General features: G+C 39.8%; 1 protein-coding gene across 5 annotated transcripts in view; it reads right to left on the reverse strand.

The window, feature by feature from the left end:
* Positions 1-1,234: 1,234 nt before the first annotated feature.
* The window catches only part of FOCAD (focadhesin), a 100,871-nt gene continuing 76,035 nt past the window's right edge, over positions 1,235-26,070 (reverse strand). For 4 of the 5 annotated variants that reach the window (XM_065661520.1, XM_065661521.1, XM_065661523.1 and 1 more), the window contains 16 exons: positions 19,921-20,068; positions 17,955-18,074; positions 16,836-16,958; positions 16,181-16,258; positions 15,713-15,784; positions 15,452-15,554; positions 14,501-14,581; positions 13,285-13,413; positions 9,660-9,775; positions 8,192-8,449; positions 7,519-7,608; positions 6,195-6,372; positions 4,606-4,703; positions 3,581-3,832; positions 2,370-2,445; positions 1,235-1,819 (listed from right to left, as the gene is read on the reverse strand). In XM_065661520.1, coding sequence (XP_065517592.1) covers positions 1,746-1,819; positions 2,370-2,445; positions 3,581-3,832; positions 4,606-4,703; positions 6,195-6,372; positions 7,519-7,608; positions 8,192-8,449; positions 9,660-9,775; positions 13,285-13,413; positions 14,501-14,581; positions 15,452-15,554; positions 15,713-15,784; positions 16,181-16,258; positions 16,836-16,958; positions 17,955-18,074; positions 19,921-20,068 — 1,996 coding nt within the window. In that variant the 3' untranslated portion in view covers positions 1,235-1,745. Of the gene's footprint in view, positions 1,820-2,369; positions 2,446-3,580; positions 3,833-4,605; positions 4,704-6,194; positions 6,373-7,518; positions 7,609-8,191; positions 8,450-9,659; positions 9,776-13,284; positions 13,414-14,500; positions 14,582-15,451; positions 15,555-15,712; positions 15,785-16,180; positions 16,259-16,835; positions 16,959-17,954; positions 18,075-19,920; positions 20,069-26,070 lie in introns of those variants that run through there. The other variant, XM_065661524.1, reaches the window with a different exon arrangement.

The raw sequence follows: 26,070 nt of genomic DNA on the forward strand, positions 1-26,070 counted from the left end.
GTAAGCCAAGATATGTAATACCTACTGTGTATCAGTATAGTTTAATTCAGAGGTTTATACTGTTCCACTATGCAAACTAAAACACAGCATGTGTGCATTACCCAGATTATCTTTAAAATAAGGCAAATTTTAAAGTGAATTAAAAGGCTAACACACACGCAAACTCCGGTGAGTAATGGTGTAAAAGTTAGCTTGAAACAGTGCACCAGAGATGGCACAATGAAAATGTGACATATTTGGCTTTGTTAGAGGTTACTTCAGAGTGAACACAAATGCAAATGTCAAGAGACACTGACTCTGTGACAACTGCTTTTCAGTCAATCCTTCTGTATATTCACCTTTAGACTGTCTTCTCAGTATACATCTGCATGCAGAAAATTACCATTACTATACACTAATTTGGGAATACAAGTAAGTACTGTGTTAATCCTCCACACATCTAATGTCTGAAGAAATGCCTGATCACTGTGGGAAGCTCATTGCCATCCCACAGTAAAGTTCTTAAGAGCGGTGAGAAAAACCCGTAAAGAAGTCAGACAAGAATTTCTATCTGTCCTGAAATTAAGAGAATTCCTGCACTGGGTGGTGACTCCAGATTGTAGGGTGGTAACACTTCATGCAAACTGATTAAAATCAACAATGCTCTCATTAGTACTGCTTCGGAAGTCATTCATTGATCAGTGCCCAAGCAATTATATTCAGTTAATTTTTATGTACACTAGTGAGGATTACTAAATACAAAACCACTTTTAAGGTCTGTCTCGGGAAGACTGCAAAGTAGAAAGTTTCTCTATTTCTTCATAGAGAGAAGATTTTTTAATAAGGAAAGTGGCAGGGGCTACTCTGCTTAAGACGGCAAAGGCTGAAAAGAGTTGCTATATTGTCACTTTTGCCTAGAGGCAGAGAAAACCTCTCCTTACATGCAAATGAACAGTCATAAGTGGAAAGAAAACTGCAACTGCCCTGGAGCTGGGTACATAGCAGCCATTAGCATCATTAATTTATTTCCATGATCTTGTTTTGTTTCAATTATCTTGATACAGCTGTTGCAAAATGGACAAGCCTATCACCCATGTCATAAACCCCACTCAGGTTATACAACTTCAATGTGCTGAAAGGGTTCAATGTATATTCTGGCACTACTGTGCAAGACCATCATGATGTAACTAAAAAAAGTGTTATCAGTTAAAAAGTAATGCTCATTCGGAAGTCTGTTACAATAAAACATACTTCATTCATTAGGCTGAATCCAAACTTTTATTTTCTTTTCACTCATTCTTATTAGCAAGCTTCCATGAGCTTTTCAGACTCCAACCTTTAAGGCTCCCCAGGTGTCACTGAAACAATACAACTGAAACAACTGAATGCGTATTTCACATTCAGCTTCAGCACAGCACAAACCACGCTAAGTAGTTTGTAAAAGACGACCACCCCACCAGTGAAAAAACCAAATACTGTTTTTTATCTTGTGAGTCTTCAAAAGGAGGCAAAAGAATTAAACCAAACCAAACAAAAAACCAACCAATCAACCAAAAAAAGAAACACACAAAACAAACAAACAAACAAGCAAAACTCCCCAGCCCCCCCAAAAATAATGAAAAAACCAACCCCCCAAAAAAACCCCAAAAGCCAGAACCTCATGATAGGAAACCTCTTTGAAATTGGTCTTCTTGATGCCTGAGTAAATGTTATTATGCTTTCAAAGGATGTGCATTTTTCTTCACTGGATAAGATACATTTTGCGGCTACCACCCATAAGCTCTGGTCCACACTGCTTTCTTCCTGAACTCTGCAACAGACCTCAAGGCCAGAAGTGTAACTGTGAAGATAAGGACAAATTACATTAATTTGTGCAGTCCAGAAAGGACATTAGAGTATTCTCCCTAGTCATTTTACTAACACAGGTATAGATTCAGTTCTCTTTTTCCTGAATCTTTTAATGACTTTTCCACTTCCTGGCCTGAGAGTTTCTATCCCTTCCTCACAGTTCAGTCTTCAGTTGCACCTGAATAAATTGTTATGTGGTTGCTATTCTAGTAATGGGGGGTTTCCAAATAATATGTTGCATTTTATTTTTAAAGGTAACTCAAAAATAATTGACAGATCTATCACTTAAATATGCTTGTACGGCCATATGTACCTTTAGGTCCTTTGGATCTTCAGTAGCTCATTTTAAGTGTCAGCCGATGAGACAGCAAATAAAAGAGGATACAGGAATGCTAACTTACCTGTGAAGGTTTTCTTAGAGGCAAAATATAGCTCTCCTACACATGCTAACAGTATAGATTCATCTCACTTCTTTTAACAACTGGATTTTGAGCTGTACTGATAGTCACGGAAAAGTAAAGACCTAATTAAAAATATCCTACCTTTCAACAGGTCAACAGAAGATTCTGATAATGCTTCCGTAGGACTTTCCATCATACTGATCAGCCAGTCAATAAACTAAAGATTGAAATATAAAAGAAAATCTGAATTACAACAGCCTCTGTATCAGAACACCACAAATTCTTTCAATTTTTGCAGCCAACGTCTGATTGCAGCTAAACTCACAGTTATCTATCTGAGGCAGTGGTCAGTCAAGTTTCTGCCCAAACTATTCAAATGCCCTAGAGTACATCTCTCTGTCAGTACAATTTCTCCCACAGCTGGATCTGAAACTCCCTTTGTTCCATCTCATTACCTAAGCAGTAATTCTTTGTAATGACGACAGAACAGTAACTACTTTCCCTTCATCTTCCCTGTTCATGTCTTTAACATGTTAATATGATCCTTTCTTATCAGGGTCTTGCTCAAATGTTTTACTGCAAATCCTCAGAACTCTTAACTGCCTTTGCCCTTCTTCTGACCTCTCTCATTTGGCACTGCCTTTCCAGCAGTACAGGGTGCCTGGAGGACAATGCGGTATTTCAAACTTATCAAGATGATTTTCAGGTCATAGTCTCAATTCTTTTATTAATTATTTATTTATTATGCATTTGCATATTAACAGCTGACTCCTGCTTTCCTCCCACATTCTGAATTCTGACTTCAGTGGTAACTCTGAGCACAGCTGTGTACAGAAACCAGTCCTTAACAGATTCTGGTTTGCACAAAACAGCTATTAATCTATGGGTTTATAGCAATATTTCCACATTGCTTTCACAAGCAATCTACAGTAAGGTTGCCAAATTATGCACAATTTTCCACATTTATTTAAAAATTATGCTTGACACACTATAAACCGTACAGATCTTTGATAGCCTTAAATTGCCACCGTGGAGAAGTCCAACTGCAGAGGGTTTGTCGGTCAGTGTTTAGAAGACTGACTTGCTACCAGCAGCTGCCAACTCTCCTGTACCATCTGTATCCTCTTAAGAATTTGACTCCAAAAACTGTAATTATTTTTGTTCTTTGCAATTCTCACATATTAATTGAGAATCTACATTCATATATGATTACAAATAAAGAAAAACAGGATCACAAGTCACATGCAATAGCTATAGAGAAAACAACTATTCCACTTTAGACTTGAGCTGACTATTAAAACCAGGGTGTTTTCTGACCTTTGGAAAATGCTTACTACTACATGCAATTTTACCTTCTGCGTTTGTTCTTTCCAAGGCTCTTTAGTCAGCAAAAGGCAAATGCTGCTTGGAAGGAGAGTAAGAGTCTCTTGCACAGCAAGCTTGTCAATGGGGTGCTTGCCAATGTGATCCTCAGGTAATTCTGGTAATGCTGCTTGCTGCTTCCACGGTAACCAGTTAGCACTGAGGCCAAGCAGTAATGGTGCACCATGGTCAGCCCAGGCCACCACAGACGCTGCGAACAGCCATAGGAGAAAATCTATGAACTAAAAAAGGCAAAAATGCAAACTGAAAATCCAGATGATGGCTTGCACTTTAAAACAAACATCTGAAAATTCAGCTAACATCCAAAATGCAAGAAATAAATATATCTTATTATTCTTTTACACTTGAAGAAACATTAGCCTTTTTCTGAACTCCCAATCAAACTGTCTACAGAAAAAAAAAGCAAAACCACACTTCTAAAAATCATTGTTTGGGAATAACTTCTTTACAGCAAGCTGACTGTTAAGGGAAATCAGAGATGGTCACCCTTGTGGTGCTACAAATGGTTGGGAAATACTGAGGCAATGTAACAAATGCTTTTTTGATCTAAACAGCAGCTTGTTGTATGTCCTCAACCAGAACAGCTGAACAGATGTAAGAATAAGCAGCTGTTTGTTGTACAATAAACAATATGAGTTCCCTAGAACTGTACAAAACCTCTTAGAAATGGTAGCTGCACAGTTCTGAACTGCTTAGACATTTCTACTGGTGAATTCCAATTTCTCCTTTATTTTTTCTAAATACAGTAAATTTGAAGTAATGATTTCCTTTAGCTGCCTTTAGCTTCTATCATAACTTAAATGCCCTGGTTATTTTAAAGTATGAGTTTTAAATACATATACATTTACAAAAATCGAGAGTTTCTCTATGGAGGTAAGATGACAATCACCTAAAATATAAAAGCAAGGGGAACGCTACTTATTGCTGAGCTATAATTTGAAATACATCAAAACCTGTTTTCCTGAAAGCTGCAAATTATTTTCACAGTATGTACCTCTTTAAGATTGACATTTTCTAAGGGTCTTGTCTTGTATGCTAAATTTCTGATGTAGCCCATCAGCTCTAGCATCCAGTCCATTCTTTTCAGTACTCCTAGAGGGAGAGCAAGAATACTGATTCACACACAACACTGGAATGAACCATTTTTTCATTAAAAAAGCAAGCACAGGGTATCACTATAGCAACAAAGCACTGACTGTGGAAGAACAATGATCATGAATACCACTATCACATTTGATTCATGGTTGCCGCAGACAGAAGGAATGTGGGCAATTAAACAGTACAAACCCTTTGCTTATAATGCAAGCAACAGACTGTACACATAGAAAAAGGAATGCTGAGCAATAATTATTTCACATGACAGCCTGCAGGTTCCATTAACCCAGTCTGCATATAGGACCACTACAGAATCTTAAAGCCTCCCTGAATTTTTTATCACAGTACTTCATTTAAGTCTAGCACTGATGTCACTGTACACTGGGCAACAATGTGGGGAGTGCTGTGAAAATCCTCCCACAGTGCAGACAGGATCAGTAAAATACAGTCAAGACATATAAATAAAATCTACCCTCAACCTAGGGATTCTGCTGCCCAAAACCTGTTCTGCCTCCTACAAATTAGTAACAGTCTTCACCTTTGAGACCACATTACATCATACACTACCATTTCCTCGTACTCTTTACATGTTGCCTCCTCTTTTACACAAAGAAGCCTCACTTCACACATTCAAAACCCACTGCTGTTTGAAGTTCTTCAACCACAGCTTGCAGCTAAGCATCCAGCAATATAATGCTTTGAAGCAGTTCTGTGAACACTACCAAAGATCTTTCTGCTACGAAAATGAGAAAATCTCATTCTTGCCTCTCTCTGCTGTTTCTTCCTCCTTTATCTTCCTATATGATTTTATTAGTTCTCTTGCTCCAGCGCTTTATCAGAGCCTTAGCTAACCCAGCCCAACACATTAATCCACCAGATACTATCTGATGTGGTTCAAAGATGCAGAAGGGCAATGTTTTCTGTGCCAACTCAGTACAAGAAGCTCAGAAAAACAAGCTATCTCCTTGGTTCAACCTGTCTCATGGTAACACACCCCTACTTACTGTGTCACACACTGGTAAGTCACATACTAGATCTGATTGTTATCAGAGTTGCACTATGACTGGTCTCCAATGTGCCATATACATTTCTAACAAACACTATCGTACACTGAAAGTCTATGAATATTAGGCGATATAGATATAGATCTAGTCAAAGCTAGATTAAAATTTAGGCTGCAAACCACTCGTCTGACATAACTTGTAGGTAATCCACAGAAACAAAGAACTGAAGAAAAACATAAAAGCAATGGTTGACGCAAGTATTTGACACAAGTATATTTTTCAAATTCTTCCCACATTCTGAATTCTGACTTCAGTGGTATTTGAAGATTATTTGAAGAGCACGAAAATTCTGCAGACTGAATAGTTTCTAGTATGGCGAAATCTGGAAACCCTTGGGTTAAACCATCTTAAAATTATTAAACTCTGCATAAATACATCAATATCTATTAATTTTGTTACTGATTCTTCTTAAGCCTGACCTTACCTGTATTTTCATGGCTTACAATACGAGCATGACAGAAACTATGCAACAGCATCCATGAAATATTTTCTTTCTTGTGATATACTGCCACAGTATCAATCACAGCATGCAAATTCATTAGAGGCAGTTTGCCTTGAGAAATTAAATACACCTTCATGAATGTAGCCTTCTCTATATTGCTCTGCAAATGCAATTAAAAAACTTGTTAGATTAAAATGTACCTTTCTCATGGAAACAATAAATGCCGTATTCCCTTTTATAGCAAAAGGGAAGAAAACATTTGATTATCAAGCCAGCTCATTTTGATTCAAGAAAAATTATGAAACAGAAGACTGTACATATTACTTTTATGTGCTTCTAAATAATCTAGCAAAGTATAACTCAGTATATTTTTACTGTTTTCATACTGCTTTAAATTTTACATTTCCCTATAAATTGAAATGAGCCAGCCTGACAGTTCTGGATAGGCAAGTCTTCCTGCAAAGACAGATTCACTGCAGTGACAAAAATGGTTTTCTTAAATGGCATTTTCCAGTATGGAAATAAGAGCTCAAAGATATAAGGAAATGACAGTTCAGCTTCCACAACCTATTTAAATGCTTGATTCTCTAGTGAATCTGCCAGCAAACAGCACAAAATAGTTTTATAGAATGGATTTTTTTTTTATTATAACCTCATTTAAAAACATCAAGTCCTTCCACATATTTAATTTCCTTAGCACTTCAGCTGCTAAGAATTCCACTGCTAACTGATCCCACTGGTGAGCTAGAAGCTGAAAGCTTTCTATTCTGTTGTTATTCTTAATCATCCTGTCCACCAGGAAACATTCTGACTGTGAACACAAATATAGCACAGTAAGTCAAGAATGAAAGGTTGTTCAGTCAAAGTATTTCACATTTTTAACAGAAGTGAGGATCCACCAATTTAAGCACATCTAAACACTGGGATGCATCTACAGTCTGTTTCAGGTAAGTGGTTATGTTAACCAAAAAGGACTATGACTTGCTGTTTTCATCACTAGTCTGTGATTCAGAAGATCTAACAGCATTAATGTTCTGCTAACAGACCCCTTCCTGAACTTGACCAAGTTACATAAGACTCCGCAGTTCAAAGCTCCAGGTGAAATCTCCCTAGAGAAAGTTTTGGATATGAGCTCTTACAACCTTTGCTTCTCTCTGTTGCCTGCAAAACCAAAGCCAGAACACACTTACATGGCAGATAATCTATGCTCCCAATGAGCTAAAACACTCTGGTGACCATAAAAACTGTAAGGCATGCTTGTTTCACATGGTTTGATGGTGAAAGACCAGGAGTAAAACATAATTACCTGAGAAATCTGGACAATGCGATCAATCTCCGAACTGGCCATTTCTGAGATACACTTTGCTACATTGACATACATCTCCAGTTCACTTCTCTGGAAACAGAAAAGCAAATACATGTTGAGATGTAAAATTCCAGGTTTCTTCATCATTAAAACTGGTGAGTCTAGGAATCTAGTCTCCAGTCTGTTCTACTTATCCTATTTAAGAAATTCTGTATTTGCTGGGGTCTTCGATGTGCTTCATTATTAAGGAATAATGGTATCTGAAAATTTCCAAAGATTCTGTTTTACTTTTGATGGAAAAATGCCCTTCCTCCTTGGAGATATTTTCTGTAGCTAGATAGTTTTTTAAAGTCACTGTGAGAAGCTGAATCTTCTGCGAGGAAAACCCCCCTAAGATTTCTGGTTGTATTCTGCTTCTATTTCAGTACCATTTATTTCAGTATTCATTTATGAGGGAAAAGTGTACATTAAATTTGTTTCACAACTTAGTCATATTCTAAAGAATATCTGAAAGTAACTTATATTGAAATGACACAGGCCTCTTGACTACTATCACTAAAATTTTATGTCTACTTCATATTTAAAATCTGATGAGTCAGTGCAAAAAGATGGGACTTAACATCAGTAAAAATATCCAGTTATAATGTTCATACCTCTCATGATTATTCCTTACCTGAACTTCATTTGGCAGAAGTTTAAATATTTTCTCCACAGCCTTGCACAGAAAGCTCCAGCAGTACTGGGCAAGGTCTGGAAGTTTCATTGCTTGCATAAGACCCTGTAAAACACACTGGCAAATTTCTGGGTTTTTCCTGTGGTTCACTCCAAATTGTTGTATCAGAAACACTTCTGTAAAAGACTGTAGTTTGTCTTCTGCAACATGTTTTATCCACAGAGAGAGGGACATGAAAAGGTATTTCTGGGTTTTCATCTGAAAAAGAAAAACTTCTCCTTAGTTTCAGATTCTAGCTCTTTAATGACCTTCAACTACTGTTATAAAGGATGAAATTACACAAAAGTAACTCAAACCACTTAGAAAAGCATTCCAAGTCATAAATACTTCTCAACTCTTATTCCCTCTTTTGATGACTTGCTTGAATTAATAAAATGTACAAATGTCAATATTCTATTTTCCTTAAAAACTGAGGAACTTTCTTTCAATGAACCTTACATCTCTGTACTGGAAGGACAACTGTTATTTCCCTACATGGTGCCCAGCGCATTCCTACATAAAGCATACAGACTGACTAGACAACCAAGGACAGAAGCATGATACCCCTAGCACCATTAACACTGCTAGCTATCAAGGAAGAATAAGCAATTGCCTTAGAGGAATCCAAAGCTTACACTTTCTGTTGCCAGGCTCATTTTGTGACCTTTAATGCCCACTGCAGTGAGAAACTGGTGCGCATCTTTTGTTTGCTACCTTACCAATAACATATCTTAAAATTGCCACTAAGTGTTTGTGTATCTGTGAAGACTAACAAATTAAAAATTGTAAGACAAAAATACCCCTTGACGTACAGGAAAGATCACAGAAATCCTGATCCTCAACTTGTATAAACTGAGAGAACTGCAAGTGTACTGTGGGATTTAGGGAGATTGATATACTGTATCATGGTGTCCACGTTTTACTTCTGTAAGAAGAACTGCACTGTAGTGGAGGGTAAATCCAAATCTGATTACACTATAGTTTAGTCTACTGACTGTCTCCAGAATTAATTCAAGATTTTCAAGAAGTAACACATCTGACTAGATCAAGAGACATTGCTGGAAGACACAGGCAAGATTATGGACAGATAGGTGGGAAGTTTTTCTAAGACTATAAATTCATGTAATAAAAACCACATTTTCTCCCCTCATGCTATGGCTTCTTACATCTCTAAGTTATCAGAACTATAGCAGGAAAAGAGAGAGAAGAAGTCTTAAGCAATCTAAGCAAAACCAGTGTAGCAGATCTTAAGTCTGCTTTGAATTTCAAGGCCCTAGAATAGCCTTTCTCTCACTGTAAATACTGGCTAAACAGTATTTCTGCAGAATACTGAACACAGCAATCCCTTTTGGGTGTGACATCATAAACATCATCACTGATCAATCTCATAGAAAAGAGGTGCTGAGCTCCCATAAATTTTCTTACATACACTGAGACTGTAGACAAGGGGAGATGCCACCCACATCCCCAAAAGCATTGCAGCATTTTGAGATGACTGGGCTTGTGTCACAGCTAGCTGAAGGCAGAGATGTTTTACCTCATCACCTATAGCAGAAGAAAACAAACAGACATTATGAAGAAATTATTTTCACTTTAAATTTCTCAAATTATATAATAAAGGAGCATTATTGTTCTACATGACATTAAAATCTCATTTTCTAGAGATGCTAGTAAAGCTTTTAACACATACGTGTTAGAAGTCTCCTCTTACCATTCATGCACTTTCAGCAAGAAATCTCCAGGTTTGACCAAATTCATTTCAATTCACTCAAGAATAAAAATATGGGAATGGTAAGAAAAGTAAGAGTAAAACAGAAATCCCTGCCAAATAAAGAGAAGATTTAATCTACAGCAGGAGAACTGAGTCAAGTATTCCTTCCTGTTGAATATAGGAGTAATTAGCATTTGTTCACATGTTTCTACTCTTCCATGTACCCCATATTCATCTAGTGTGTCACAGAACAGAGGTTAGTAAATGTTATTGCTGTGGGTGCTTGGTTGCAGCACTCTCGAGGTTAACACATGGGAAGATCTTACTGTGCCTCAAGGTTATGATGGTGACGGGATCCTTATTGGTTTCTCTTAAAAGTCATCTTAATGACTGGTACAGCCTGTTTTGTAATAGAATCACTAGTCATAAATATGTTGAAGAGGTACTTTGAGCAATAGCATGGCTTCCATACAGTTCATGATTGCTACAGCAACATAAGGACAAACAATATAAGTATTATACCAGCATTCGACACATCGGACAGAAGATAAACTACTGTTAAATTTCAGTATAAAACTTACATTGCAAGTTAAAATGTTCTTTCAGTATCCTGGGCTGCATCAAAAGGAGTGTGACCAACAGGTCGAAAGAGGTGATCTTGCCCCTCTACTCTGCTCTCGTGAGACCTCACCTGGAGTATTGTGTGCAGTTCTGGTGTCCTCAACATAAAAAGGACATGGAACTGCTGGAACAAGTCCAGAGGAGGGCCATGAGGATGATCAGGGGACTGGAGCACCTCCTGTATGAAGATAGGTTGAGGAAGTTGGGGCTGTTCAGCCTGGAGAAGAGAAGGCTGTGTGGAGACCTCATAGCAGCCTCTCAGTACCTGAAGGGGGCCTATCGGGATTCTGGGGAGGGTCTCTTCATCAGGGACTGTAGTGATAGGACAAGGGGTAACAGGTGAAAACTTAAAGAGGGGAAGTTTAGATTGGATATAAGGAGGAAATTCTTTCCTGTTAGGGTGGTGAGACACTGGAATCAGTTGCCCAGGGGGGTTGCAAGTGCTCCATCCCTGGCAGTGTTCAAGGCCAGGCTGGATGAAGCCTTGGGTGGGATGGTTTAGTGTGAGGTGTCCCTGCCTATGGCATGGGGATTGGAACTAGATGATCTTGAGGTCCTTCCCAACCCTAACGAGTCTATTCTATTCTAGTATATTCTATTCTATAGTCTATATAGCATGACTTTTATCAAGTTTACCAACATTAGTGCATGAACAAAGAAAAGATTTAAGAGTCTAGCATTAGGCTCTTTGAAATATAATATCTTACACAAAAAGTCATCTGTAGAATGTGGAAAGGGTGAAATTGTTACAAGATACTTTTGTAGGCAATTCAAGAATTACCTCTCACTAATTTGGACTACTAAAAGCCAGATTATGATTTGCTTATGACTGTTCAGTCCAGATCTCTACTGAAAAGCAATCAGGTACTACTTCAATCACATGATATTGTTTCTGCTCAGCAACACCTGCAATAAACCTTATGAGATGGGAAAGCAAACTATTGTCTTCAATATGTTTACAGATGAACAAATCTTCACAGTGGAATCTGTGAAACATTTAAAGCTCACAAAGAGACATAAATTCTCAGACATGAATAACGGTAACCTAGATAATCTGAGAAACTGAGCATATAATCTAATTTTCATTAAAAAATGAATTTCTGTTCCAGAAAAACTGTTAAGAGTGCCACATTTCCAGGTGGACTGTTAGGTCATAATATAACTCTTCTGCATTATGCTTTTCAGCACAACATGAAAATTGCTCACTAGCACACAGCAAGACCTGTTTCTGAATGAATATATAATCACAGAATCATAGAATGCTTTGGGTTGGAAAGGACCTTAATCATGCAGTTCCAACCCCCATGCCATGCTTCACACTAGACCATTTCACCCAAAACTGTCCAACCTGGAAGTGTGTGCGAATTTCACAACACTACATAGGCACGGTCAAGAGAAATTAAGCGTAAATATGTAGGCTATAATGCTGTCTGAAGTCAACAAAAACAGCCATAAATGACAATGTACTGTTTTTTTTCTGGAATTCCCCTGATTTACAAAATAAAGACTCCTGAGTGAAAAACAGAAATAAGAAAATCCCCCATCAATTTAACAGGTTTCAGCTATTCATAAGGCTGCACACTAATTTGCATCAGCATGGACTGCAGAGCTCAGTATAGGAAATTCTTTCACTTATTCTTACAAAAGACTGTACAATCAATTGCAAGAATACCAAGTAGAACAGAAGCTGCAGTTCAAGTACAAGAAAAAACATTTAATACATAGCTAACCTTTCCTGTATCTAGCACGTAGTTGATCTTCACAGGATAATTCAATGATTTCTATATAATATATAATATATATATAATAACATAATACAGTAATTATACAATATATATAAATATATATATTATATAAGTATTATGTATAAGTAAAATAAACACCGGAAAGGAATAAGAACAATCTTCCATATCCTGGGCTCTACAGCACATCAATTTAAACACAACAGCACTTGCTCAACCTACAAGTCCAGTAATAACAGTTACACAGATTAGGAGAAACAAAACTTAGTGGAACCAAACAGTGAATATGGAACTTTGCACAGTAGTTTCTTGGGTTTTTTTAAGGACGCATGTTTGAAACTCCAACACTTCTATCAAATAGAACAGGCACGGGCAGATATCCTGAGTAGAAAAGTATTACACAAGCTTTCCAACACAACACTTCAGCATCAGAGCTACTCTCCAACACAAAGAAAAAATACTCTTAGAAGTATCAAAAACACCAGGGTCATGATGGAAAAAGGGATATGCTTTTCTCCGTCACACAGCGTAATTTAGCAAAAAAAAGTGTATTTCACACCAGTGATAGAAAGATGAACTACAGAGCAGTTCAAACTCGTGATAAAGCTACCTGCAGTCTCTAACACAGGTATTAGACCAGCATTTAGCAGGTACTGAAAATAAGATACAATTAGTTAAGTTTCATGAGGGGCTCTTCTTACTGTTCCAATGAAAAATCTGATCGAAATTCACCAGCATTTTAGGGAACTTCTAATACTGCTCAAAATTCTAATCTCTGGTCTTCTCCTGCATTAAAACAAACTGTCCAGATGGTGATCACAAATATATGCTTGCAAAGATTAAAAAGTTGGTCTTGAAAGTATAGTAAACACTCCAATCCCTGCAGTAACTTGAAGTCCTGAAGCGGGCTCTAAAGTGAAAGCTGTGTCAGTAAAGAAGTTTTGCGACAAGTACAAAAGACTGAAAACTATTAACCTTACCAAAGTTTAATCTCATCAAAGGAGAAAGAATGGATGCCCAGTTTACAGGTGGATACTGATGGTTTTCTCCAACTAATGCAATGGGTGCCAGGGCTACTTTCACCAGCTCAGCTGGGACAGATTCAGGGCCTACAACAGAAGATCCATCCAATCATAGTCTGAATTTCATACACACACATTTCGCTACGCAGCTCAGGGAAAATGTGTTAACACTGCACTGAAGACCAATACGTAGTAAAGAACTGAAAAGCATTATAAAATTACTGTTGTATCTTTTTATATCTTAAACTACCTTTTGCTTATAATCAACAATTGTATTTTTAACATTAATGTCCTATCAAAAAAAGCTTTTTGTTAGCAATAAACAGAAACTTTTCTTCTCCTTGAGTTAATTTACAGATTAATTACAGCTAATCCTTGTCTGATAAGGATCATATTTTTACTTTTGTTAGGAGAACAGCAAAGTTTCCTGACACTGCCCTCCTTTCCCATCCTGTAGGTGCAGGCCACAAAAACTGTCAGACAGATGCTAACTTTTGTTATGTACTGTGTTACTTAAACACAGGGATTCAACTCAGTCTTGGTGGAGGCAAGGCATGAGCTCCTAAGGCATGGGAGTTGCTACCTCCACTGAAAGCAAAGCCTGCTTGATAGGAGAGCAGTGAGCTCACTTAAATCCACACAGGAATAATCTCCTCTGCTTTATGCTCCTTAACACTGTACTCAGAGACATCTTTTTACTACCACTCCTCATGTAAGAACATACTTCATGTTCTGCATTTATCAGACAGAAGTAACCCATTTGAATACCGCTCTGTTACAGAGAATCTTAACCTAAGATCACTGAAATAAGGGGCAGCATAACATTTGCCTGATGATGGAGTATTCCTGATGATTTACAGGAACACTTAAAGTGATTTGATTTTCATTCCAACAGGGAATATTCATCCTCTCACAGACACAGAGAGAAGCGGAAATGGAAAGGGTTTAAAAACTCATGAAAATCCAGTGGAGAAAACTAAACCCTAACTACGTAATTCTACCATATCTTTTTACGTGTTATTCAATTTTTTGTTTAGAGATTAAATATCCCACATTAGTGAAGTTCAAATTAGTATTTAGAAAAGTTTTGGCAAATAAAAGCAGGTTATTAGGGTCACCTTTTATACTCATAACAAATTTCCCAGTGGGATACTGTAGTTTGATCCCTTCTTACCTTTTTTTCCACTTTCAATGGCAAAGTCAATGGCTGCCCTAATAAAGCTGTTTTCAGGCAAGTAGCCAAAATCTGGAGGAACTGTGAAGACAAAAAGTCTCTTTATATACTAAACTGTGTTAGCAGAAACTACATACTTCAGCTCCCATGTAAATTCAAAGACCAAGTTGACCTATGTTTGCCCTAATTCTGTAGGTGACTAAAAGCATTTAGACCACAAGATAGATGTACTGGCACTTCCACTAAGGCAAGTTAAACATTTATGTTGGTGAGAGGTGCCAGGTCTAAAAAACCAAATTCACTGACCAACTGAAATACCAGTGATAAGAACTTTCTTAGTATTTATCAGCCACTAGGCTTTAAGAAGGAGAGCTTCAAAACCTTAGTAAGTTTAATACAACAGAGACATTCTGTATCCACATAATCTCAGGCACACGTGCCATGATTATACAAAAGTAGAAATTCCAAGAATCATTCTTCTGTGATGAGGATATTTATCTACATTTCATATTGTTCCAACTTGGTTCACACTGAAGGGAGCACCTTCCACTTCATTAGTTCCCTCCTATCACTGGTACTTCATAAATGGTGTAATTCTGCCTTAATTTTACAGATGGATTTTGAAACGATATCGAAGGTAATGATGTGTTGACAGAATATGAATTTCTATGCTAACTGCTGCACTGAAAGGGTACAGAACACTAGTTTTTGACTTCAGCTAAATAGAGCAGATCTCTTTTAGAAAAATACTTTTAAAAAGTCAGCTTATTCCTGCTTCATGTTCCAACCTTTATGTATGGCACACAGGACCATGACAGCCATTAAAAAACTGTCATGTCATTTAGAAGGACTTCAGAGCCTAGCCTATATTACCTGATGTGTCACTTGCTGCCTTTTTAGCTGGGTGTTACCTCTCTATGTCCTTTAAGCAGTAATAATAAAGCATCTTACCTGATGCCCTGTTCTGGGTAGAAGACAAACAAGACATATGAAGGCGACCCAAAAGTCCTGCTGCATTTGTCTGAAGGCCAATCTGCCCTGAAACACTGATTATCTGTTAAGAAAATAAACCACTAATTAGCCAGAGTTCCCTACATTGCCTCACTCAAGCTGGACACACACATTATGCAGTTTCTTTAAGCAGATTTGGCCTGGTTGGTTGAGGTGTCACAGTACAGTATCCAAAGAAGGAAACAGAGGCTACCTTCTTACCTGTGTAAGGGTTCTGATGACTTCATTCAGCTTACTTTGAAACTGAGAGGACTGAATTCTCTCAGATTTCAGCTGCCAAAGAAAAAAAAAAGGGGGGGAAGTGAATTTTATAAAGGAAAAAAAGAAAAAACAAAAGAGCTAGCAAGTGCTGAAAAGACAGATTACATTTGCACACGTGCCTTTTTGTGGAGGAGTTAAAGAGAAAAGAAGAAAGCCTACCTGGCTGTAAAGCTTCTCCCCTCTGGCATTACACATGGGCCATATTATGGGAAAATGGAACAGACCCCCATTTTACACATTATAATTCTATCCCACTTGGTTTATACGCAACATGACTCAGTAGTGCATAAACATGATGCCCTGGTATATAATCCCTTCTCTAAAAGGATGCAGAAGACATTATTCCAACTTACCTTCTAGCCAAATTTCTAGAAGAGATAAAGGTATCATTTGCTTGCATGCTCTCACCTGTATCATGCCTCCTTCAGAGCCCACCAGTGCAACCAGTCCACTGACAGCAGCCAGACGCTGCATTGTTGGAGAACCCTAGAAGCGTAATTCAGGATCAGCAAGTCAATGTGGTCACACAGAGCGCTGTAGGACAAAACACCTGTTTCTTCCAACTTAAAAACACGAGTCTTGTCACTTGTACACCTCTCATTCCAACTACCTTTTCAGCTGCAATCTTTATGTGTAAGTTTAGAGTTTGATTTCAAACACTTTTTGTTACAGTGAGACAAATTAAAATTATTACAACAACTGAGTCACTATAATCACCATTCTGTTAGTTTAGCTTTGTTAAGTAGCACCTAATTTCACAATGAATCTTCACTTAATAACCTAGATTTTACCCTTGGATGTTGTTCCAAATTAGTAAAGATGTACCAATTATGATCGCATTAAGATAAGCACATGCAGAAGAGAAACATTCGGTTTTTAACTTTGGCAAACAGCCCAAAGATGTATTTTTGCTTCCAAATATCAAAAAACATGTCTGGATAGTCCTAACTTTTCCTAGCATCACTCCTGCAGAAGCAAGGAAAATTACGTCCCTACTGTTCATTTAAACTATGCACTCTCCCTCTCCCCGCAAAAAACAGGATATGAATTCCAACTCCTTTACCTCTGCTAGCACAACTTTTATCCAGGCTGGCATTAGTCTGTTACTCAGGTCTTCAGCCTTTCCATGACCACAAGCTGACAATCCATGTACTATGGCACCTAGAGCTAAAGCAAAGCCATGGGTCTACAAGATGAAACAGACACATTAAAAAACAGATCTTGAAAATTATTTTGTAATCTTTTAAATATTATTGAAATATTAATTATTAATTATTATTTACCAATAATGTCTTTGTATAAAATACTGGATACTTTTTTATTTCAAATATTTTCTCATGTCAAGTGACATAGTATTTTCTGACATTAAATACTGATCTTTGGCACATGGATTGATCCGAAGCCTTTATTTTAGAGCACTTTCTGATACAAAGAAAAAATCTGCAGCAAAGTTAAGCTTGTTTTGACTTCTTGTTTTCCACATAAACATTCTAAACAGTTGATTAGTATAATAACAGGCTTTGACTCAAAATGGTTGCTGTGGGGTTTTTTTTTGTTTTTCTTTTTTGAGATTTTATGCTTGTTTGTTTGTTGGGTTTTTTTTTTGGTTGGTTGGTTGTTTTTTTTCCTCTGGCAAGCATGTAACAAAGAAGAACATGGACTGTAATTTGGACATAATGAAACTATTTTTGGAATTTTTAGAGGGTAACATTAGGACAGTAGGGATGAAACAGACACCTGGGGGAAGCTGTGGCTGTGGTTATGATGCACTGTCTGGAGGCTAGGGGAAAAAAAAAAATTCAGAAGAGCACAGTAGATGTATTTTCCTGGTAAGAAAAAGAATCTAAAGAAACATGTTATAAAGGGGACAAAAATTGGCATGATGCAGACAGTAAAGACATGAGTAACTCAAAAGTACCAACTTCCCTCCTAAATGCAATCAAACCTATAAAATCTATTTTTATTTCACTGTCTGGTAATAGCTATACACCTGTAGACAATGCATCAGTGGATCAAGTGGTAGTCTTGGTTATTGCACGGTATGCACAACATGCTCAGTGTTAGTTAATGCTGAAATCAATGTGATTTTCTTGGAAGTTATAGTCTGGATAAAGCAGTATTCAATATCAAATAGATCAGAGAAAACCAGAACTGAAGCAAAGCCCAAGCACTAAACTATGACCTGCTGATTATTTTCAACTAAGGTCCGTAGCTTGTTCATGGCCTCCTCAGCCTCATGTGCTTCTATGATGCCAACACTGAAAGCAGAGACACAGGAACAGGCCACAGAATAGGCAAGTACCTGAAAAATAAAAATATTTAATTCTGTTAACTGGTGACGGATCACATTCACTGTAGCAATACGCGCTTGGAGCAATGTGCCAGCATGATAAAATGCTATGACATTTTCTATTTCCACTTTCAGATATAGATATCCTCTCTGAAAGATTCTTCATTGACACCACATGAAACAAATACAGCCAAACCTTGAAAGTACTTCTGGTTTTATGTAGGCCAAACTCTTGGTCTTCCACACAAATGTAGTTATTCTCAACACAAGTGTCTGTTATTTATGTGAGCATACACAGCATGCTGTGATCCTACCAGGGCTACAGGTAGATCCACAAGGCCAGAAGATGAATGTGCAGTAGAAATGTCTCCCACACACAGTGCACTACTATCCTCATGTCCTTGCAGAAGGATTCACAAGTGACACTGCTTTTCTGTTCTTCAGACTTAGATGTGGAAAATAGGAAAATGAAGTCTAAACTTTAAACTGCACCAACTGTTTTACATCCTTTGCATCAAAGCTTAGCAATAGAACAACACATGGCTTTAAGTGAACTTACATACTGTGCAGGACTGACAACAAACTGACTTAGAACAAGTAATGCTCAGATTGTAGCTCTTGTGGTAGCACGCCAAAGTTACCTCTCAAGTATAGGATTATATCCCAGTCACTTATAGCTCTCAAAGAGCCTCTTGTGCATCTCATAAATATAGTAGTATTCACCCTATGGTGCTGCTCAAATTTTACTCATGTAATTATCTGTATAATTCCTTCAGAGGTTTTAATTGAAAAGGGTAAGTTTTGCTTCTCATCCCGAAGTATCTAATGATGTTAAACAGCTGCTGCCTTTCATCTCAGAAGTTGCTGTAGTGAACCCAGTTTAAGTTCAGTAAAGCACTTTGAGATCTCTGAGGATAAATGATTTCATAGCTGTAAACCATTTTAATGCATGAAACATAAACTGCAAAAGGTTTTTTAATCCCCAACACACACATACTGCCAAAAAAATTAAACTTCATGAATGAAGACCTTTAATAAAGAGCTTTCAGAGCAGTACCGAGGGAGAAAAAGAACAATACTACCAATCTGTGCTAACTCCCTTAGAAAAACCTGAAGATTAAGCAACTCTGCTTTTCAGATGCTGCAGGCTTACATACATCAGGTACAGGGTTGCTTCTTTTTTCATGCAAAACACCTGCTTACTGATTCTTGGTTTCTGTTGTAAACTCCAATTTCATCAGTTTTCCTTCTCAAGTTTTACGTCAACAAGTTTACAGACTTAGTGCACAGACCACATCAAAACTTACAGGACATATCTTTGCAAAATAAACTGAAACAGACGTGCAAACTTAGCAGAAGTCAGTTTAACTCTTCAAAACACAGAAAGAAAACAGCACATGGGGCCATAGCAACATTCACAAGTGCAAGATTCACACTAGCTAGAAACAGCAGCTTTCAAAGAAGGAAACAGATATGAAAGGAGGAAGTATTCGGATTAAGGTTCTCTGTGACAGTAACTTACTATCTGCTTTCTAGTAGATCAGATGAGCAGTCAACTGAGTATTAGAGAGACCCATATCCAGTTACTTGGGACTAACTTTCAATTTGAGGTTAAGGAATTAAGTAAGCACTTGAAAGAATGATGTCTGTTAACTTTTCAGGCAGTTTCTTAATGTTTGCGCAGCATTACAGAGTATTCTATTATTATCATTGTTTTATTCAGCAGATATAAACCCATATATTGTTAAAGAAATAACAGAAACCAAGTATTCCAGTACCACAGGTACAAAGCTTCAGTAAAAGAAGGGAGGCGACAAAGTAAAAGAAGGTTTATAGTTTACAGTAAAATATGTCATACCTCCTGGACCCATCTGCTTTGGTCCTCACTGCTGTCCAGGTATTTGCAGAGTTTTCTCAGTGAAGCAGAAACATGCACTCGTGACTCTGTTTGGCTACTGTGACTCATAATTGACAGAACAAGTCCTACTCCCAAAATACATCCAGTGCTTTATGAGAAGACAAAAGAGAAAGGTTTAAGTATGCTGTGGTAAGTATGGCCTTGCCTGATAATTAGCCCTGTGGATTAATTACTACCACAGTCAATTTTACAGGTGTTTTTTATTTCACACATAGGTGGATGCTTTTCAGGAGACAAAGAATGAAAAAAAGAGCATAAAAAGGAAATGTGCATTAAAAACAATAAATCCTATACATAGAGCTTTGTTATCTCTTCTTCTGAAGAAATTTCTTCTGGTCCCTGAAGAACCAATGGCCCCATCAACAAGCACATCAATTGGTATGAATCAGTATGGATCCAAACTTCTGCGTCTGATTTTTACCAACATCCCAAACTCTTGATATCCCAGTTAAAAATACTAATTGCCGGTCCGCTGGCTGTATTAGGGTCTGCTACTCTCAGATTCCTGCAAGGGGAGGAGGGCAGGGGGGTGAGTGAGCAGCTGTGTGGCCAGCTGGATTTAAACCATGACGGTCCCTCTTTTGCACCCAATGGGTACTAAAATCGGCATAGATAACAGCGGACCAGCTTCAGCAGGGCAGACATATTCAGCAAAACTAACAGCTTGATGCTGAGGATACTTAAAATTGCAACAAGAAGAACATAACTTCTTGTATATGATTTAATAGGGCTGCTGGCACTAACAGCTTCACAGTCCCTGCCTGTTTTTCATATTTGACCAGAATTTCCATTCTGGACCAGAGAACTCTTACTAAATTCAGTGCCTGTACTCCCACAGCACTTCAGTTTCCACAAGTCATCAGTCATAATACTGAAAACTTGTGTCAAATATTCTCAGTTGCGGCTGCCTTCATGAGATACTAAAAGCATAGCAGATACTCGCTGCCTTGAAGATAATCTCTCACTGACATGCATATACAATAGTTTAAAGAAGCAGCTTTTATCTGAAGATGAAGATGATTTTCCCCTCATGCATCTCCCTGAGCATGCTAATTTCAGCCACCCTATGTAGCAAGCAGTCAAATAAATGAGACTAGGATCTTAAGCATTCTTCTAAGCTTTTGCTATGCAACTTAAAAAGAAAGAAGCTTCTGAAATCAACTTTGGTCATATTTATAAGCTAATGTTTTTCAGCAACTGGGTATGAAGAAGATGAGCATGCCTTGACCTGGATTGGTGTCTTGGCAATGGTGTCTCTTTTTCCAGCAAAGACGATGAAAAAAACTTTCGGAATCGTATTTTTAAGTAACTGGCATATCTGAATTCATGAACAGTCAACAAAATAAGTAGGTGGCTTCCACAATAGCTCTATACACAATTTTACACTATTGTTTGGTGACAAAAATACTCATGTGCAGATAAGATGACCAGCCCTGCTCCTAGAACTGCTGGTATCTTCCCACTGCCTCTGAGCAAGACTGTGCAGTTCTCTATACATGCCCATGGTTTTTACCAGTGCATTGGCAGGGATTAGCTGTAGTGGTCATTGCTTCTTTTCACCTCATAGTAGGGACTGTACAGAAAAAAAACCCCCGTGTGTGTTAAATACAGGCACATATGCATACACTCATGTATGTTCATAAATAAATATTATACATCTATTTATATATACTCACTTAGAAGAGATGCTACAAAAAGGAATAAACCAGCAGAAACATCCTGAAATTCAAGAAGCATTAACTCTCAGTCCTGCATCTGGCAACAGACAGGCTGCGACCAGAGGGTCTGGACATCAGTTCTTGGTGACAGCGCTGGCACTCATGGTCAACAAGCTGAGTCACGGTCAAACACGCACCCAGCCAGTGATGAGGGCTAGCAGTGTTGGGGGAAGACACCAATAAAACTGAATAATTTCATGGAAGGCTATGGAGGCATTGAGGCTGGAGACCTTGTGTGAGAGCAGAGGCTGTGGGACCACAGCTATTTCATCAGTGAAAATGGATGGCTTTGGGGGCACGCAGCAGCTTCTCTGACACTGACAGTGCTCACGGCCAGGGTGGACAGAGCCATTACAGAATCACAGAATCACAGAATCCCAAGGGTTGGAAGGGACCTAAAAAGATCATCTAGTCCAACCCCCCTGCAAGAGCAGGGTAACCTACAGTACATCACACAGGAACTTGTCCAGGCGGGCCTTGAATATCTCCAGTGTAGGAGACTCCACAACCCCCCTGGGCAGCCTGTTCCAGTGCTCTGTCACTCTTACAGTAAAGAAGTTCTTCCTGATGTTAACGTGGAACTTCCTATGCTCCAGTTTACACCCATTGCCCCTTGTCCTATCACTGGGTATCACTGAAAAAAGCCTAGCTCCATCATCCTGACACCTACCCTTCACATATTTGTAAACATTGATGAGGTCACCCCTCAGTCTCCTCTTTTGCAAGCTAAAGAGACCCAGCTCCCTCAGCCTCTCCTCATAAGGGAGATGTTCCACTCCCTTAATCATCTTTGTGGCTCTGCGCTGGACTCCTTCAAGCAATTCCCTGTCCTTCTTGAACAGAGGGGCCCAGAACTGGACGCAATATTCCAGATGCGGCCTCACCAAGGCTGAGTAGAGGGGGAGGAGAACCTCTCTTGACCTACTAACCACTCCCTTTCTAATGCACCCTAAGGTGCCATTTGCCTTCTTGGCCACAAGAGCACATTGCTGGCTCATGGTCATCCTCCTATCCACCAGGACCCCCAGGTCCCTTTCCCCTTCACTACTTTCCAGCAGGTCACCCCCCAACCTGTACTGGTACATGGGGTTGTTCTTCCCCAGATGCAAGACTCTACACTTGCCCTTGTTAAATTTCATCCAGTTTCTCCCCGCCCAACTCTCCAGCCTGTCCAGGTCTCGCTGAATGGCAGCACAGTCCTCTGGTGTGTCAGCCACTCCTCCCAGTTTTGTGTCATCAGCAAACTTGCTGAGGGTGCACTCAGTTCCCTCATCCAGGTCATTGATGAAAATATTAAACAGCACCGGTCCCAGCACCGACCCCTGAGGAACTCCACCAGTCACAGACCTCCAGCTAGATTCTGCGCCATTGACCACAACTCTCTGCCTTCTTCCTTTCAACCAGTTCTCGATCCACCTCACTACTTGATCGTCAAGCCCACACTTCCTTAGCTTATCTATGAGGATGCTGTGGGAGACAGTATCAAATGCCTTACTGAAATCAAGAAAAACTACATCTACCGCTCTACCATCATCCCTCCACCTAGTCACTTCCTCATAGAAGGCTATAAGGTTGGTCATACATGACTTCCCCCTCATAAAACCATGTTGGCTGTTCTTAATGACCCCCTCATCCTTGATATGCCTAGTGATGGAGTCAAGAATAAGTTGTTCCATCATCTTTCCAGGGATGGAGGTAAGGCTGACCGGTCTATAATTACCCGGGTCCTCCTTCTTGCCCTTCTTATAGATTGGTGTGACCTTTGCCATCCGCCAATCCTCAGGCACCTCGCCCATTTCCCACGACTTACCAAAGATGATGGAAAGTGGCCTAGCAATGACCTCCGCCAGCTCCCTCAGCACCCGTGGGTGCATTCCATCCGGACCCATCGATTTACAGATGTCCAGTTTGCATAGCTGATCCCTAACCCAATCCTCATCTACCAAAGCAAACTCCTCCTTTGTCCTGACTCCTTCTGGGGCTATAGAAATCCGGGGCCCTCGGGGAGAGTCTGCAGGAGTAAAGACAGAGGCAAAGAAGGCATTCAGCACCTCTGCCTTCTTTATATCCTCTGTCTCCAGGGTACCCACTTCGTTCAGCAGTGGGCCTATATTGCCTCTTGTTTTAGTTTTATTTGCTATGTATTTGAAGAAGCCCTTTCTATTGTCTTTAACCCGACTAGCAAGATTGAGTTCCAAGGAGGCCTTAGCTGTCCTAATTGCCTCCCTACATCCTCTAACAACTGTCCTATATTCCTCCCAAGCGGCCAGCCCCTCCTTCCATAATCCATAGATTCTCCTTTTCCACTTGAGTTTGCCCAGCAGCTCCTTGTTTAACCACGCCGGTCTCCTAGATCCCTTACTTGACTTCCTACTCATTGGGACGCTCCGATCCTGAGCTTGGAAGAAGCGGTCCTTGAATGCTAACCAACTATCTTGAGCCCCTTTACCGCCTAGTACACTTTCCCATGAGACTTCCCTTAGCAGTTGACTGAAGAGGCCAAAGTTGGCCCTTCGGAAATCCAGAACTGTGGCTTTGCTAGGTATTCTATTCCTCCCACACAGGATCCTAAACTCCACCATCTCATGGTCACTGCAGCCAAGGCTGCCATTGACCGTCACCACTTCGACCAAACCCTCCTTGTTGGCGAGTACTAAATCTAGCAGCGCTGCTCCCCTAGTTGGTACGTCCACCATTTGCATTAAGAAATTATCATCAATGCACTCGAGGAACCTCCTAGACTGTGAATGACTGGCTGTGTGAGTCTTCCAGCAAATATCGGGGTAATTAAAGTCCCCCACGACGACTAAGGCATGTAGTCGCGAGGCTACTTCCAGTTGCCTGTAGAAAGCCTCATCAACTCCTTTGTGCTGATCAGGAGGTCTGTAATAGACCCCCACAACTGTATCACCCGTGCCAGTCAGCCCCTTGATTCGTACCCACAGACATTCCACTTGCTCCTCATCCGACCCCGGACAGAACTCAATACATTCTAGTTGCTCTCTCACGTAAAGAGCAACTCCACCACCTCGCTTCGCTGACCTATCTTTCCTAAAAAGGACATAGCCATCCATGACCACATTCCAGTCATGTGAACTGTCCCACCATGTCTCTGTAATCGCCACTAGATCATAACCTTTAGCCCGCACACAGACTTCTAACTCCTCCTGTTTATTCCCCATGCTGCGTGCATTGGTGTACAGGCATTTCAGGGAGCCAGTCCTAGTACTCTTTTTCCCCTGCGGGACAGGGTCTAAAGAGCTATCCTTTCCCACAAGTGAAACAAGAGATTGATAGTCCTCCTTAGCCCGCCACCCTTCAATCCCTAGCATGTTCCTCTTGGGCTTGTCCCCAACAGGCCCAGTTAAATCCCCTCCCCCCTTCCTAACTAGTTTAAAGCCCTGTCAATAAGCCCTGCTAACTCCTGCCCCAAAACCCTTTTTTTTTCTCTGGGACTGGTGTATCCCGCCTGTCACCAGCAAACCAGGTGTCCCATACAGCAACCCGTGACTGAAAAACCCAAACCCCTGCCTTTGGCACCAGTCACGTAGCCATACATTAACCTGCAGAGTCTTCTTATATATCCCTTCACCCTCGCTTGCAACAGGTATGGAGGCAAACACCACTTGCGCTCCAGACCCTTTAACCAGCCGTCCCAGGGCCCTGTAGTCTCTCTTCATTGCCCTTACGTTCCTCGTAATAATTTCGTCACTGCCAACCTGAAAAACCAGCAGTGGGTAGTAGTCAGACGGCTGCACCAGTTCAGAGAGCTTCTTTTTAACATCTCTAATCCGAGCCCCAGGCAGGCAGCAGACCTCCCTGTGGGGTGGATCCGGTCGACAAATGGGCCCTTCTGTTCCCCTCAGAAGGGAGTCACCCACCACAATTACTCTTCTTTTCTTCTTGGTTGGGGAAGTTCTGAGGCATGTGGGTGAGTGACTAGCCCTGGGTGACTCACTAGATAGATTTGCCTCACCATCTCCATTCACCTGGCCCTGAATTTCCAAGACCTCATACCTGTTATTCAAGGGCAACTGGGAGGGAGGAAGGGATTGTGAGGGTTTCGCTTACCTCTCCGAGGAGGAACCTCCCTCCATCCATCCTTGTCCATTAAGCTCTCTCCTTCTGTCTGATGGTAGGAGGGAAGGGGATCCATATCTTGTTGAACCACTTCCCTCTGCCCTTGCCTTAGGGTGTGGTTCCACCAATCTATTTCACTTTCACACTCTCTAATGGCTCTCAACCTTTCTACCTCCTCCCTCAGTTCAGCCACCTGCCTGAGCAGGTCATTTATTTGCTCACAGCGAACACAAGCAGTGTCACTGGCTCCCTCCAATACAAGTGCCAGGCTCAGGCATTCGCTGCAGCCAGA

This window comes from Lathamus discolor, chromosome Z (genome assembly GCF_037157495.1).
Source record: "Lathamus discolor isolate bLatDis1 chromosome Z, bLatDis1.hap1, whole genome shotgun sequence".
Taxonomy (NCBI): Eukaryota; Metazoa; Chordata; class Aves; order Psittaciformes; family Psittacidae; genus Lathamus; species Lathamus discolor.